This window comes from Macaca mulatta, chromosome 12 (assembly GCF_049350105.2).
Source record: "Macaca mulatta isolate MMU2019108-1 chromosome 12, T2T-MMU8v2.0, whole genome shotgun sequence".
In the NCBI taxonomy this organism is placed as follows: domain Eukaryota; kingdom Metazoa; phylum Chordata; class Mammalia; order Primates; family Cercopithecidae; genus Macaca; species Macaca mulatta.
Window position 1 is genome coordinate 123,526,695 of NC_133417.1, and position 17,025 is coordinate 123,543,719.

At 50.9% G+C, this 17,025-nt stretch overlaps 1 protein-coding gene and 1 non-coding gene across 4 annotated transcripts in view; both read left to right on the forward strand.

Moving 5' to 3' along the window:
• PNKD (PNKD metallo-beta-lactamase domain containing) overlaps positions 1 to 17,025 on the forward strand; it is a 78,525-nt gene that overhangs the window by 43,649 nt on the left and 17,851 nt on the right. For 2 of the 3 annotated variants that reach the window (XM_077957560.1, XM_028831103.2), the window contains exon 1: positions 10,531 to 10,805. The exons of the other annotated variant lie outside the window; for it this stretch is intronic. In XM_077957560.1, the coding sequence (XP_077813686.1) occupies positions 10,642 to 10,805 (164 nt within the window). In that variant the 5' untranslated portion in view covers positions 10,531 to 10,641. Of the gene's footprint in view, positions 1 to 10,530; positions 10,806 to 17,025 lie in introns of those variants that run through there. 3 annotated transcript variants of the gene reach the window in all.
• LOC114671657 (small nucleolar RNA U13) lies at positions 16,191 to 16,291 on the forward strand. The gene has a single exon (XR_003721686.1). It is a non-coding gene; the product is annotated as a small nucleolar RNA U13 (small nucleolar RNA).

Sequence of the window (17,025 nt, forward strand, 5' to 3'; positions counted from 1 at the left end):
TTGCTTTCCAGAAAATTATACAAATTTGATGCCCCCACAAACAATGTATGAATACTCACCTTCCCATATTCTTAGAACTTCAGGATTTTATTCTTGTTTTTAATATTGGCGTTTTGGTTAAGTGAAAATCAAATCTCATTGTTTAACTGCAGTTTCTTTTTTTTTTTTTTTTTGAGATGGAGTTTCACTCTCGTTGCTGGAGTTTTGCTCTTGAGACTGGGGTGCAGTGGCGCAATCTCAGCTCACCGCAACCTCCACCTCCCGGGTTCAAGCGATTCTCCTACCTCAGCCTCCTGAGTAGCTGGGATTACAGTCATGCGCCACCACGCCCAGCTAATTTTTTGTATTTTTAGTAGAGACAGAGTTTCTCCATGTTCGTCAGGCTGGTCTCAAACTCCCAACCTCAGGTGATCCTCCTACCTCTACCTCCCAAAGTGCTGGGATTATAGGCATGAGACACAGCACCCAGCTTTTTTTTTTTTTTTTTTTTTTTGAGACAGAGTCTCTGTCTCCCAGGCTGGAGTGCAGTGGCATGATCACAGCTTGCTGCAGCCTGTACCTACCAGGCCCAAGAGATCTTCCTACCTCAGCCTCCTGAGCAGCTGGAAGCACAGGCGTGCACCACCAAGCCTGGCTGATTTTTTAATTTTTTGTAGAGATGAGGTCTCCCTATGTTGCCCAGGCTGGTCTGGAACTCCTGGGCTCAAGCGATCCTCCCACCTCAGCCTCCCAAAGTGCTGGGGTTACTTGTACTTTGGGTGCAAGTTAGCCACCATGCCTGGCTATACTTGGATTATCTTGATTCTTTTGAGTTTTCACTTTTTTTTTTTTTTTTTTTTGAGACTGAGTCTGGCTCTGTCGCCCAGGCTGGAGTGCAGTGGCCGGATCTCAGCTCACTGCAAGCTCCGCCTCCCGGGTTTACGCCATTCTCCTGCCTCAGCCTCCCGAGTAGCTGGGACCACAGGCGCCCGCCACTTCGCCCGGCTAGGTTTTTGCCTTTTTTAGTAGAGATGGGGCTTCACCGTGTTAGCCAGGATGGTCTCGATCTCCTGACCTCGTGATCCGCCCGTCTCGGCCTCCCAAAGTGCTGGGATTACAGGCTTGAGCCACCGCGCCCGGCCAACATTTTTTCATATTTATTAGCCATTTATCCATTTATTAATTGAGGTCATTGTGTTTGTCACATTTATTTAAGGTCTGTAATCACTCGTTGGCCTTTTGGCTAAGATCAAGTATATTTAAGTTCCTTAGGCCGGGCGCGGTGGCTCAAGCCTGTAATCCCAGTACTTTGGGAGGCCGAGGCGGGTGGATCACGAAGTCAGGAGATCGAGACCATCCTGGCTAACATGGTGAAACCCCGTCTCTACTAAAAATACAAAAAACTAGCCGGGCGTGGTGGCGGGCGCCTGTAGTCCCAGCTACTCGGAGGCTGAGGCAGGAGAATGGCATAAACCCGGGAGGCGGAGCTTGCAGTGAGCCGAGATCGGGCCACTGCACTCCAGCCTGGGTGACACAGCGAGACTCCGTCTCAAAAAAAAAAAAAAAAGTTACTTTTTTTTTTTTTTTTTCTTTTTGAGAGAGTCTCACTCTGTTGCCCAGGCTGGAGTGCTACGGGGCTATCTTGGCTCACTGGAACCTCTACCTCCTGGGTTCAAGCGATTCTCGTGCCTCAGTGCCTGAGTAGCTAGGATTACAGATGCCTGCCACCATGCCCAGCTGATTTTTGTATTTTTAGTAGAGACGGGGTTTCACCACTTTGGACAGGCTGGCCTTGAACTCCTGGCCTCAAGTGATCCACCTGCCTCAGCCTCCCAGAGTGCTGGGATTCCAGGTATGAGCCACTATGCCCGGCCAAGGTTTTCTTTCTTTCTTTTTTTTTTTTTTTTTTTTTGAGATGATGTCTGACTCTGTCATCAGGCTGGAGTGCAGTGGCATGATCTCAGCTCACTGCGACTTCTGCCTCCTGGGTTCAAGCAATTCTCCTTCCCCAGCCTCCCAAGTAGCTGGGACTACAGGCACACACCACAATGCCCAGCTAATTTTTGTATTTTTATTAGAGACGGGGTTTCACCGTGTTGGCCAGGATTGTCTCGATCTCTGACCTCGTGATCTGCCCGCCTCGGCCTCCCAAAGTGCTGGGATTCCAGGCATGAGCCACGGTGTCCAGCCAAGGTTTTTGATTTTAGGTAACTAAAACAGTAATTATTTCCCTTGTTAGGTCTTCTGTTGCTTTTTTCTGAATAATGTATGCGCTTAAGGAATAATAGGAATAATAATGCCTTTAAGAATAATATATGCCTATTAAGGAAAATTAGATGATGCGTTTGTTATTTTTAGCTTTAGAAAATCCTCTGCAACCCAGATTGAACAGGTCTTTCATTTTCTTCTAATTTTCTGTGGTTTAATTTTATATCCTTAACCCTTTAATTCAGGTAGAATTTATTTTGGTAGATTCCGTGAGGCACAAGTATAAATTGCTCTTTTGTAAATAGTTAATCACTCATCCATCATGTCTTTCTAGCATCATTAATATTCTGTTTCCCTCTGTCACTGTTAACTATTATTACACTAATGCTGCATAAGAAGCCAATTCAAAACTGAGAAGCCTACAACCATAAGCATGTATCTTGCTCATGCATCTGTGGGCAGGCTGAGCTTCAGCTGATCTAGCTTGGGCTCTGCTGGGCTGGGTTGACTTCCAAGCTGTGAGTGGGATCCAGGTGGCTCCACGTGCCTTTCATCTCCCTTAGACCAGCAACATCAGTGGCGTGGGAAAATATACCTCACCTCCATTGAAGTGGTGCATAGTCACGGGGTGAATGGTGTATTTATAGCAAGAGATGAAGAACTCAAAACTGAAATGCCGTCTACCACACCTTTGGAGACAGCCTTTCAGGAAACTGGATTGTGTTGAGATAAAGGCAGAACGGAGTCTAGAAAATGGTACAAGGTCAAGGGAAGTTTTTTTCTTGTTTTTTTTCTTTTTCTTTTTTTTTTTTTTTTTTTTTTTTTTGAGACGGAGTCTCGCTCTGTCGCCCAGGCTGGAGCGCAGTGGCGTGATCTCGGCTCACTGCAAGCTCCGCCTCCCGGGTTCACGCTATTCTCCTGCCTCAGCCTCCCAGTAGCTGGGACTACAGGCGCCCGCCACCACACCCCGCTAATTTTTTGTATTTTTAGTAGAGACGGGGTTTCACCGTGTTAGCCAGGATGGTCTCGATCTCCTGACCTCGTGATCCGCCCGCCTCGGCCTCCCAAAGTGCTGGGATTACAGGCGTGAGCCACCGCGCCCGGCCGTTTTTTTTCTTTTTCTTTTCTTTTTTTTTTTTTTGAGACAGAGTCTCGCTCTGTCACCCAGGCTGGAGTGCAGTGGCACAATCTTGGCTCACTGCAACCTCCGCCTCCCAGGTTCAAGCGATTCTCCTGCCTCAGCTTCCCGAGTAGCTGGGATTACAGGTGCCCACCACCACACCCAGCTAATTTTTTGTATTTTTAGTAGAGACAGGGTTTCACCTTGTTGCCCAGGCTGGTTTCGAACTCCTGAGCTCAGGCAATCCGCCTGCCTTGGAATCCCAAAGTGCTGGGATTACAGGCGTGAGCCACTGTGCCCGGCCGGGAAGTTTTTAAGGCAAGGAGATACTGGAATTTGCTCTTAGGCTGAGGAAAATTGCAAAATTTGTAGAGGGGTAGGTAGTCACAGAAATTGTTTTCTCTAAGAAGGATATTTGCTGAAAGTAAAGGAAATGACGTTGGGGCTTGAGGTTTGGAATAACAACTGCAGATGAGATGCGGCCTCAGCAAAATAGAACTGCCAAGCATTGGTGTCAGGGGCTTGGGATGGCCTGAACCATAGCAGCCCTGAGCCATGTGGTACAGCAGCTTTCTTCAGCCCTGTCCGTGAGGTAGGAGACTGTCACGTTGGTTCAGGTAGGTCTGAAGGTTGGTAGGCTAAGGCTTGGGGGGCAAGGAGGTCAGAGGGTCAGGAAGCTGACAGGTGGTAAGTAGTTCAAGGGATTGAGCCTAAGTTCAAATATGGGTGCAAGAGGGGCTGAAGGGCTGGAAGAAAACAAACTGCCTGAGGGGCTGGAACTGGAGGCCCATGTGTACTGGGGATGAGAGGGGATCAGGGAAAAGGACATTGGAATTTAGGTTCTCAGAGGCAGAGAAGTTCCAGGTGAATCCAGGGTGTGGCCATGTGAGCAAGCTGCTGAATTATGTTGAAGGCATTGGAATTGAAGTCAGGAACTGAGGTCAAGGCAGAGTCCAGAATCACCCATGCGAAATGCACACTCTTGGGCCCCAGCCAAACCTACTAAGTCCGAATCTCTGGGGGAGGGACCCAGCATTCTGTATTTTGACGAGCTCCCTTAGTGGTTCTTAGGCTCCCTAACACTTGAAAACTGCCACGCTATGATGTTGAGTGAACCATGCTTGTTGGAATTACCTGATGGCAGGAATCAGGCAGGAAAACTAAAAACAGGTGTTGAAATCCTTAGAGAGCCTGGGGGGGATCAGTGTATGGGACTGATGAGGAAGGGTGGAAAGAAGTTTGTACATGAGTCAGGGAGAGCAATGGCCTTGGCCTGGACTATTACTAGTGCATCCCTTTCCAACCTGGTGACAATGTGAGACTAAAGGTTTCCACTGCAGAAGGCAGGGCAGTTAGAGAGAAGGGAGGGAATAGAAGACAGGGATCATATTCAGTCCAGACAGGCTAGGAGCTCTGTGAGAAGGCAGAGGACGTTGGGGGAGGATTTGTTTCCGAACAAACCAGAGTTCCGCAGAGTACAGCAGAATGGCTCAGAGGGGAGTCCATGAGAAAATGGTCCACAAGGGAAATTGAGCTTTGGTTGGGGATAACAGATGAGGGAATGGACTGGGCTAAGCAGAGGCCAGATTATCCCAGTCACCACTTCTGCTTTGGGTTCACTTTTCTAAACTGAACTAATTTCTCCACCCAGGTCCAACAAGATGTTTCTTTTCTCTAACATTTAAGCAGCTCCAACCATCTCAGCATCTTCATGATTGTTTCGTCATCATCACCGTCGTCTTTGCCATCATCATCATCATCATCACCACCAGTGATTTCCTGAATGCCAACCAAGCACCAGTCATCAAGCTTGAGCCACGGTGCAAAGATGGAGGCAGGCTCTCCATTCTAAGGGAACTTCCAGGCCAGTAGGGAAGGCAAGATTCAGACACCAGGGACAGGCAGCCCGGGATGACAGGTGGAACAAGGAGGAGACACAAGAACCCCCACCCCAACCCAGGAACCCACATCACAGGCCAGACCTGCATGACTGCCAGGCACCCGACTCGGGTTATGAAGGTGTCTCTCCTAAGAGAGTGGCAGAGGCAAACTTTAGCCTTGGCAGTGCCCCCCAGGCTGCTCAGGGGAGGGGTCACAGCCAAAGCCCTGGAGTGCATGGGTTCTTCAGCCGTGGCTCTCCTGCAGCTTCCTCTGATATTATGAAGAGCCTGCCACCACCGGGCTTGTTCTGACTCCTTTACATGATCCACCCTTCTGAGTGGGGTTTGGCTTCTGTACAGCTCTCCTGTGGGCCCTGAGCACACTAGTCAGAACAAGAGGGCTCCAGTCTCCTGACAGTCACAGTGCTTGGTGGCAAAACATGAATTGTCATTCATCCATGCCTTGTTTCTATCATTCACTCATTCATTCAGCAGATACTTAACTGAACACCTGCTCTGGGCCAGGTATTATTCACACCACTGGGAATACAGTGATGCCAACACAGGTCCCTCCATGGGGCTTCATGGGGCTAACATTCCAGTGGGAGTAACAGAAAAGATCCACAAAATAACATCACATTGTGAAAAGTGCTATGAAAGTGAAGGATGTAAGCACAGTAATATTGGTAATAGAGTAGAGAGTGAGGAGGTGGTTAGCAAAGGCCTCATAGAGGGGGTAACATTTTTTCTTTCATTTGATTAACTTGATGTATAACTTATATATGGTAAAGTGCACAAATTTTTTTTTTTTTTTTTTTTTTTTTTTTTTTTTTTGAGACAGAGTCTCGCTCTGTCACCCAGGCTGGAGTGCAATGGTGCGATCTTGGTTCACTGCAACCTCCACCTCCCGGGTTCAAATGACTCTTCTGCCTCAGCCTCCCGAGTAGCTGAGACAACAGGCATGCGCCACCACACCCGGCTAATTTTTGTATTTTCAGTAGAGACGGGGTTTCACTATGTTGGTCAGGCTAGTCTCAAACTCCTGACCTTGTCATCTGCCCTCCTCAGCCTTCCAAAGTGTTGGGATTACAGGCATGAGCCACTGTGCCCAGCCGTGCACAAATCTTTAATGTACAACTTGGTGAGTTTTTCAATTTGTGTATGTCAGAGTTTCTCAACCTCTGTACTGCAGATATTGGGGCCATTTGTCCTGGGGACTGTCTTTTTTTTTTTTTTTTTTTGAGTCAGAATCTCGTTCTGTCATCCAGGCTGGAGTGCAGTGACATGATCTTGGCTCACTGCAACCTCTGCCTCCTAGGTTCAAGCGGTTCTCCTGCCTCAGCCTCCTGAGTATCTGCGATTACAGGAACCTGCCACCACACCTGGCTCATTTTTGTATTTTTAGTAAAGACAGGGTTTCACTATGTTGGTCAGGCTGGTCTTGAACTCCTGACCTTGTGATCCGCCCACCTCGGCCTCCCAAAGTACTGGGATTACAGGCGTGAGCTATCGCGCCCAGCCCTGTCTTGTATATTATAGGATGTTTAGCAGCATCCCTGGCCTCTACCCACTAAATGTCAGTAACACTCCTCCCCATTCAGTTGTGACCATCAAAAATGTTCCCAGACATTGCCATATATCTTCTGGGAGGCAAAATCGCCCCTGTTGAAAGCCACTGGCATAGGCCATGTAGCCAGCACTCAGCTCAAGATACAGTTATTTCCACATGGAGGGGTTGGCGTTTGTGCTGACACCCAAGAGCTAAGAAGCTGCCTCCAATTCAGAGAACTGGGGAAGGAGTGTTCTAAGGGGAGGGAGCATGGGCAAAGGCCCTGAGGTGGGAATGACGGTGGCACATTTGAGGAAATGTGACTGGTCCGTGGTGACAAGGGAAAGGCATCTGAGGAGGTTGAAGAGACAGGCTGGGCCCTATCAAGCAGGGGCTTTGTGGGATATGGTTAGGAGTTTTACATTTTCAAAGAATGTTTGTGAGTATTTAATATGTACCTGGCACCATGCCAGACACTGGAAAGTAATAAATTAAATCCTTGGCCCTACTCTTTTTTGCTTTTATTACTATTTTTAATCGACACATAATAGTTGTACATATTTATGGAGCACAGTGTGATAGTTTGATACATGTATATAATGCATAATGATCAAATCAAGGTAATTAGCATATCCATCACCCCAAACATTGATCATTTCTTTGTGCTGGGAACATTCAAAGTCTGCTCTTCTAGCTATTTGAAAATATACAGGCCAGTGCCCGTGGCTCATGCCTGGTGTTCCAACTACCCAGGAGGCTGAAGCAGTAGGATTGTTTGAGCCCAGGAGTTTGAGGCTGCAGTGAGCTATGATCGTGCCACTGCACTCCAGCCTGAGTGACAGAGTGAGACCCTGTCTCTATTTTTTTAAAAAAAGTATGAATATGACCCAGAGTTGGCACAAAAGGGGACATGCTTAAGCCCATGAAGGAGCTAGGAGGGTTCAAGAAGAGATTTCTTGGAGAGACCACACCCAATCCGAGTCTTTGGGGAACAAAGGATAAATGACATTCCACACAGAAGGCACAGCATGTGCAAAGGCATGGGGGTGTGAAACAATATGGTAGGTCCAGGCAACTACAAGTAGTTAGGTATTCTAGGGTATAAAGTGCAGGAGAGGGGTAATAATAAGGCATTAGCCTGGATGGGATAGAAGATTCTTATGGCAGAGGAGGTGAAACTAAAGCCAACTTGCAGCAGACATTGGAAGTCTTCCAGAACAGTCTAACGGTGGGGTTATGGCTCCCTGGGCCTGCATGAGTCCCCTAAAACACACACCCTCACTCCTTATCCCAGTCCCGCCTTGACTCCATATACTTCATCAAACGTATCTTGGATTTATTGTCTATAATCTTGTTAATTGTGTGGCTTGAGATTTAGAATTTGGTCATCTCTACGTTCTCTGCAAGCTCATGCTTGAGCATGCATTTCCTGTTTCAGATTACAGGACTGCATTTTAATTTCTCGACAGAATGCCTGGCACAGCCTTACTTGGCCAGCCTTACCTGCAGAAAGGTGTGTGCACAATGACTTTTTTTTTTTTTTTTTTTTTTTTTTGAGACGGAGTCTTGCTCTGTCGCCCAGGCTGGAGTGCAGTGGCCGGATCTCAGCTCACTGCAAGCTCCACCTCCCGGGTTTAAGCCATTCTCCTGCCTCAGCCTCCTGAGTAGCTGGGACTACAGGCGCCCGCCACCTCGCCCGGCTAGTTTTTTGTCTTTTTTAGTAGAGATGGGGTTTCACCGTCTTAGCCAGGATGGTCTCGATCTCCTGACCTCGTGATCCACCCGTCTCGGCCTCCCAAAGTGCTGGGATTACAGGCTTGAGCCACCGCGCCCGGCCGCACAATGACTTTTGATGATGCCCCATGATCCTTCACTTTGCATGTACAGACACAGACTTGGAGACGCAAACTCCTGCATCTTACAAGGGCCATCTGCAAATTGGCTTATCAGTTTTCTCTCTCCTCTGCCTCCTCTGCAGTACCAGCCCTTTATATGCCAGGCACTGAGAAGCAGCCTAATTACAGGCAAGGAGACAGGGAGGGAGCAGGCCATAGGCTCTGTCCCTCAAGATGTAGCCACATAGGAGAAACTCCATGTCTGTCTGGGTTTTCTGGATTAAACCTAGATTCAGGTGTTGGAATTACAATTCACTTTGAAGATAATTTAACATATTCCTCACCAATCTCCCTCCAAGCACCTCCCAGCAGCATCAGAGGTAAGCTTGACTTGTTTTGTTTGTTTGTTTGTTTGTTTTTGAGACGGGTCTCGCCCCGTCACCTAGGCTGGAGTGCAGTGGCACTATCTTGGCTTACTGCAACCTCCGCCTCCCAGGTTCAAGCGATTCTCCTGCCTCAGACTCCCAAGTAGCTGGGACTACAGGCGCCCGCCACCATGCCAGGCCAATTTTTTGTATTTTTAGTAGAGACAGGGTTTCACCGTGTTAGCCAGGATGGTCTCAATCTCCTGACCTAGCGAAACGCCCGCCTCAGCCTCCCAAAGTGCTGGCATTAAAGGCCTGAGCCACCACTCCCGGCCGACCTTGACTCTTTTTTTTTTTTTTTTTTTTTTTTGAGCCAGAGTCTTGCTCTTGTTGCCCAGGCTAGAGTGCCATGTCACGATCTCGACTCACTGCAACTTCTGCCTCCTGGGTTCAAGTGATTCTCCTGCCTCAGCCTCCCCAGTAGCTAGGATTACAGGCAGGCGCCACCATACCCAGGTAATTTTGTATTTTTAGTAAAGACGGGGTTTCTCCATGTTGGTCAAGCTGGTCTCGAACTCCTGACCTCAGGTGATCCGCCCCTCCGCCCTTGGCCTCCCAAAGTGCTGGGATTACAGGCATGAGCCACTGAGCCTGGCTGAGCTTGACTCTTTAGAGCATTTCCTTCCCTTCCTGTCCTGGGACAGAGCTAGGGCTGGAGCCAAAACGAGCCCAGCCCTGGCTCCTGTGCCTAAATTTGTAGATTTCACCACCACCACGCATGCCTTCACACCTACTTGCATTCCAGGGACCTTAACAACTTCTAGAATCCATCAGGAGGGCAGCAGTGAGGGAGCTGGGAACGGTGATGTGGAAATCGCCCTGGGTTTGGGAGTGGGAATGCCCCAGCCCTAGGCCCCACTGTGCCACCCATGGCTACATATTCTAGGTCATGTTGCTCCCCCAGAGCTTGTGTGGCCTCTTCCTATCCTTCAGGGCAGGACTTAAATGTCATCTGCTGGGGAGGCTCTCCCCATCTAAGCTGGCCCTCTCTGTGCTCCATATCATTGCTCCCTCCTTGACTTCCTTTCACAATTTATCACGCGCATATGTATGTGTGTGCATAAACAGATATAATTTTGTTTGCTTGCTTATTTGGTTCGTCTCCTCACTGGATTCCGGACTGTGGGCTCCAGGAATGCAGACGCTGTGCCTTTGACCCTTGCATCCGCCTCAGAGCCTGGCAGAGTGCCAAGTACATAGGAGAAGCTAGAAAAGTAATTCGGCGAATGAATAAAACCATGAATGGCAGCTGCCCCAGATGATCTCTCAGGTTTCTGCCAGCTGAGAAACTGTAGCAGTGCCCTGGACGGGGAGGCGGGCGGGGCGAACTACGAGCTCCGACCCCCTCCCAGGGTTCAGGCGACTGGGGACCCCGATCAGCGCAGGCTCGCGGCCCGCTGTGGCCCCGCCTCCTGGCCGCCAGCCGGGGGCGGAGCCAGGCCGCCCCCCAAGCCGGTGGCCTTGGGGGTACTCGCCCCGCTGGAGGTGGTGAGGGGGCGGGTCCAAAGCAGAGGTCAATGGGCGGGGCGGGGCCACAACGCCCCCACGCCCCCAGCCTGCCTGCAGGTTCCCCGCGGGGGGCCGAGGCCGGGCCGTTGGCTAGCAACGCCCAGCTCCGCCCGGCTGGCGCGCGCCTGCCCCCAGCATGGCTTGGCAGGGCTGGCCCGCGCCGTGGCAGTGGGTCGCCGGCTGCTGGCTCCTCCTCGTCCTTGTCCTCGTCCTACTTGTGAGCCCCCGCGGCTGCCGAGTGCGGCGGGGCCTCCGCGGCCTGCTCATGGCGCACAGCCAGCGGCTGCTCTTCCGAATCGGGTTAGTGCCCGGGGTCCGAAGCGTGCCAGCTCGGGAGGCGGGCGCGCTGGGAGAGGGGACTGGGAGGCGCGGGCCGGAGCTGGGGGTGGGCGTGGCGGTTAGGACGGGGCTTGGTCTGAGGGAAGAGGGATCGAGGAGACGGATTGGAGAAGCCACCGAGTTGGGGGGTCTGAGGGAGTTGGGGGGCTGGAGAATTGGGATAAGCTGGGGAAGGAGGATCGGAGAGGCGGGCCAGGGTGGCCACGTAAGGAGGCGTGAGAGAACATCTGGAGAAAAGTGCCACAGAAGGGGCTGGAGACCAGGAAGCTGGACAGGAGGATAGTGCAGTAGCCAGGGCTGGGAAGACCGTCCCTGTCCAGGGGTAAGGTCAGCAGATGCCCGGGCTCCGATGGCAAGTGCCGGAGAGAAGGAATGCCTCCCACCGTCTGACATTTAAAACCGCCAACTCCTTCCGTATGTCCTTGTCCCACTCCCCAGCACCCAACTTCTCACCAGTCAAGTTAGGTTCTTCTGTCCCAAGCAAGGGTCTCAACCCTGTTGGATTCCAGCATGTCCCTTTCCTTCTAACCACAGCCTGGCCCTAGTGGAAGCACCAGGCTGTGAAATCTGACCCAACTGACTCTGCCCACTTTTCCAGTGATTTGTCTCCATGGACCCTCCCCCGCTCACTCTGCCCTCCTGCCTCCCTCTACCCCTTCCTTCCTGGCCCCAGGGGAGGGTGGTGATAGCAAGCACTGTTCAGACCCAGGGATGCTGAGAGACAGGGAAGAAGACAGGCCTCCAAGGGCCCCTGTCCCCTTCCTACTACCAGCCTGGCCATGGGTCAGGACCTCAAGCCCCAGTTTAGGGACAGTAATGTTGGGGATGGGAATTGTGAGAGCACTGGCCACAGGCCAGGTTGTGGGGAGAGCCCAAGCCTGGGAATTTCCTGAGCTTCCGAGCAGACATTGTGCAACTCACCCTCTCCTCCCCAGACCACCCACACGCCCAGAAGCTTTAGGCCCAGGATTCCACTCACAGTCTAAGAAGCGGAGATATAAAGGCTTCAGTGGACGGGAAAACTAGAAAAACGTGGTGCTGGAGGGTGGGGTGGGGATCTTGTGTTTGTGTCTTTTGGAGCATTCACATCTCTAATATCCTAAACCTTGGTCACCGTTTAGATAATGCGCCAAGTAAGTTACCATTGCTCTGCATATTGCATTAAAATAATGAGACTGAAAAATATCTAGGCCAGGCGTGGTGGCTCATGCCTGTAATCCCAACACTTTGGGAGGCTGAGGCGGGTGGCTGGCTCACCTGAGGTCAGGAGTTCGAGACCAGCCTGGCCAACATGGTGAAACCCCATCTCTACTAAAAATACAAACATTACCTGGGCATGGTGGTGAGCACCTGTAATCCCAGCTACTCAGGAGGCTGAGGCAGAAGAATCGCTTAAAGCTGGGAGGCAGAGGTTGCAGTGAGCCGAGATCGCGCCATTTCACTCAGGCCTGGGCAACAGAGCAAGACTCCGCCTCAAAAAAAGAAAAAGAAAAAGAAAATCCCCAAATATGAAGGTATCTAAATAATCTTCTTTTTTTTCTTTTTTTGAGACGGAGTTTCACTCTGTTGCCCAGGCTGGAATGCAATGGCGTGATCTTTGCATGGTGAAACGGGGTTTCACCATGTTTGTCAGGCTGGTTGCGAACTCCTGACCTCATGATCTGCCCGCCTCGGCCTCCCAAAGTGCTGGGATTATAGGCATGAGCCACCACACCTGGCCTTTTTTTTTTTTTTTTTTTTGAGACGGACTCTTGCTCTGTACCCTAGGCTGGAGTGGTGTAGTGGCACAATCCCAGCTCACCGCAACCTCCACCTCCCAGGTTCAAGCAATTCTCCTGCCTCAGCCTACTGAGTAGCTGGGACTACAGGCACTCACCACCACACCTGGCTAATTTTTGTATTTTCGGTAGAGATGCGGTTTCACCATGTTGGTCAGGCTGGTCTTGAACTCCCGACCTCATGATCTGCCCACCTCGGCCTCCCAAAGTGCTGGGATTACAGGCAGGAGCCACTATACCCAGCCTATATTTGGGATTTTTAATGGAAACATTTTCTCCCCATAAAATTTCTGGGAATTTTACAGTCTTATCTGGGGAAAGATATTTAAATCTACTTCTAGCTTTCAAAATTAGTAAGTTTGAGGTCATACAAATGGCCTGAGGAAGTGGAAAATAGAAGTTTCCATAAGGAACTGGAATCAGAATTCCTGAGATCAGAATGCCAGAATCACTATCTCAGAATCTTGAGGGTATGGGTATGCCTGGAAATTGGGACTTGGGATTTTACAGATCTCCAAAACTAGAATCATTGGAGAGCTTCTTCAAAATGCGGTATTTCTACAGGCTTTTCTGTGTCTGGATTTCAAGGTTGCTTTGGAATCCACTCTTCACATTTGCAGATTTCCAGACCTTGCTCCTCATAGTGTGGGAAACAGTCTGTCCGGTCCCCAGGGGGAGAAGCTGCTGGCTGCTGGGAGGGAAAGGGGATATTTGCAGGAAACTCTAGGGTGGAAATGGGCAGGTGTTGGTGCTAGGGGTGTCTCCAGGAAGGATGGGGAGGGAGGGGGAACGGGATGGGAGAGGACATGGTGGAGAGGGGGAGGGCACATGCGCTACCAACCTGAAGGTGTGGCTGGGAGGATCACAAATAGAGGATTCTACTGGGGGTGGAAAGGAAATGATGGAAACACCAGGCTAACCGGGAGGAGAGCTGTTGGCCATATTATCATTAATAATCAGCATCCCTGGTGTGTGGCCGTTTTATAAAAGGCTTTCCTTAACCATAACTACAATTGTCTTAGGATGAGGATAACTGAGCACAGTGGCCACAGGCGAACCTGATGTGAGACACATGCATTTGGGGCTCTGTGGCGCCTGGGAGACAGTGTGGATAGTAGCTAAGCACATAGCATGTGGGGTCGAACAAATCTGCTTTTGCATCCTATCTTTGTTGCTTAGTAGCCATGTGACCTTGGACAAGTAACTTCTCTGTGCCTTAGTTGTTTGCATCTATAAAATGGGGTTGGGGATGCCTACCTCATAGGGCTCCTATGAAGATCAAATGAAACCGCACCTAAAATACACAGGGCCTGGCTCAAAGAGAGTGTTCAGGAAATGTTAGCAAGTGTTCCTGCTGTGACCTGGAGTTGGGTGGGAGAGGATGCATGGCCCTGTGTCCTTCCGGAGCTTCCTTACATAACTCCACCCCTGTCTTCCAAGCCTGTCCTACTCACCACCCAGCAGGAAACTCCACATCCCTTCATTCAGCCAGGGAACACCCAGCTGCCCTGGGTAAGGACTGTGGGGTCCCAGATATGAACAGGTTCTGATCACTGTTCTGCAGGGAAGGAGAAAGCACATGCGAACACATATAAGCAAGGGCCCGGCCAGGCGCAGTGACTCAAGCCTGTAATTCCAGCACTTTGGGAGGCCAAGGTGGGTGGATCACGAGGTCAGGAGGTCTCCCCATCTCTACTAAAAATACAAAAAATTAGCCGGTCCTGGTGGCAGGCACCTGTAGTCCCAGCTACTTGGGAGGCTGAGGCAGGAGAATGGTGTGAACCTGGAAGGCGGAGCTTGCAGTGAGCCGAGATTGCACCACTGCACTCCAGCCTGGGCGACAGAGCAAGACTCCATCTCAAAAAAAAAAAAAAATGGGGGGCCCAAACCCAGGAGGAGGCAGGGCACGGCAAGCTCCCCAGAAGCAGCACGATACACTTGGGGAGTCGGATCAGGAATGTGGGACTCGCCCGTGTGTGCCCCCTGCTTCATGCCTCAGTTGTCCTTTTGCCTTCTTAGGGGTAGTTGTGGGGATTTTGCAGAACAGAGTCTTGAGGAAAGCCTCTGTCTGCAGAGGGGAGACGGATAGGACACAAGCAGGTCTGCGAGTGTCTTGCAGAGCCAAGGAGGTGGGTAGCAGCTGGCCTGTGGGGAAAGCCAGTCCTAGTGACAGCCTTCCCTCCTAGACCAAGCCCCCCTCCATTCCGAGGCGTAGAAGGTCCTTCCTGACCCTCGCAACCCTCCCTGGGATGGACCTAGCTTGCTCTGCTTCTGCAAGAGGAAAGCCCTTATCTGGGGCCAATGAGTCCCACTGGCTTGATTTCAAGAGTGGCAGGAGCCTGATGGGAGGGACCTTGAGTGAATCCTCCCAGCTGCTGAATGAGGCCAGGTAGATGAGCTGGGCTATCCACATCGCAGCCTGGCAGGAGGGGAGCAGGATCCTTTTCTTTTCTGGGGCCTGTGGGACCTTGGAGAGCTATGGCCAGAGCACCCACAGCAGCCTCATGCCTCCCTGCTGCTCTCTGCTCTCCCCACTGACACAGCTTCCCCCTGCTGCCTGGTTAGTCTTCAAAGTGTGGCTCTGAGCAAGTGTCCACTTCTGCAAGCCACACTGCCAACATAATGGAGCCACGCCCCTCACCCAGGCCTTTGCAGCCCTCCCACACCCCCTACAGACCTGCCCAGTTTCATCTCCCCCAGGCCTGAGCTGTTCCTGCACTTCCGTCTGACCTGTCCTGCCTTCCTTCCTCCCTACGTCTCTACTGTCAAATTCTGTTGCATCTTCAAAACTCACCTTCAAAGGTACCCAGAATCTGAACACTTCTCCCTGCCTCCACTGCCACCACCCTGGGCCAGCCAGGAGAATCGCTTGAATGAACCCAGGAGGCAGAGGTTGCAGTGACCGGAGATTGCGCTATTGCACTCCAGCCTGGGTGATAAGAGTGAAACTCCATCTCAAAAAAAAAAAAAAAGAAACTTATTTAATTCAGGAATGGATTACTTCTCTGCTCAAACTCCTCCAGCCATTTCCCACCTCTCTCATGAGGTCCAAGTCTGTTCGAAGAATGGCTTCAGGGCCCTCTGTGACCTGCCCATCCCTACCACATCTTTTAGCGCCCTTCAGCCTGCTCCTCTGCCTCAGCCACAGCTGGTGGCCTCTCCACGGTGCTTCAGTCCTAGCGGAGAGGTCTGGGCTAATTCTGTCTCTGCCTGTTGTAATCCCAGGCCTCAAATACACCAAGACACCCCTCCCTTCAGGCCTTTCTGTGACTCCGCATGGCTTGCTGCCTCACTTCCTTCAGTTCTCTGCTCAAATTTTGCCTTATATGAGAGCCCTGCCCTGACCACCCCACATAAACATAGCACCACCCGCACCCCTGCACCCTGTCCCCTCTCTGGCTTTATGTTCCCCTAGTTCACATCACCATGGGACACACTACATGTTGATTGTTCTTCTCCCCCAACCAGAATGTGGCTACACAGGGGGAGAAGCTTTGTTAAAGACTGTATCCCAGATTCCAGAACAGTGCCTGGCACCTAGGTGGCCCTTACTAAATGCCTCTGAATAGTCCTATTTTAATTCCTAAGTATGATTGGGTTTTCACACGCATAGGTAACATGCGCATCCCTCAAACCTTATGGTGATGTCAGCACGGTATCCGTCTGATGTGAAAGAAAAAAAAGTTTCTGAATGAATGCATGCATGTGTGAATAAATGAATGAAAAGCTTGGCTCAGGTGCCCTTTTCTCCATGAAGCCTTCCCAGCCTCCTCAGTCAAAATGAACCTCTTGTCTCCAGACTGCCCCCGGCACTATCTTCCCTCTTCGAGCTTCCCGTGCGCATTCTTGCTTGTACTGGAGTTAGGTGTTCATGGATCGGACTTCCTGGCTGCTTTCTGTGTTCCTAAGGGGCCTTGGGGCCGGGTGTAGTGGCTCACACCTGTAATCCCAGCACTTTGGCAGGCCAAGGCGAGCGGATTCTTGAGGCCAAGAGTTTGAGACCAGCCTGGCCAACATGGCAAAACCCCATCTCTACTAAAAGATACAAAAATTAACTGGGCATGGTCGTGCACCCCTGTAATCCCAGCTACTCGGGAGGCTGAGGCAGGAGAATCGCTTCAACCCGGGAGGCGGAGCTTGCAGTGAGCAGAGACCACGCCACTGCACTCCAGCCTGGATGACAGAGCGAGACTCTGTGTCAAAACAATCAAACAAAAACTAAGGTGCCTTGGAGCAGACCCCGGCTCCACTAGAACCCTGTGTCCTTGGTGGCCCTCTGGGACCCTCAGGCCTAGCCCAGGGAGCAGGATTGAATCAGGAAAGCCTGGGATTGGGATGAGTGAGGAGAGAAGGAGAAAGTCACAAGAAACAAACCAAAACTAAACAAAGCCCAGAGCCCTTGG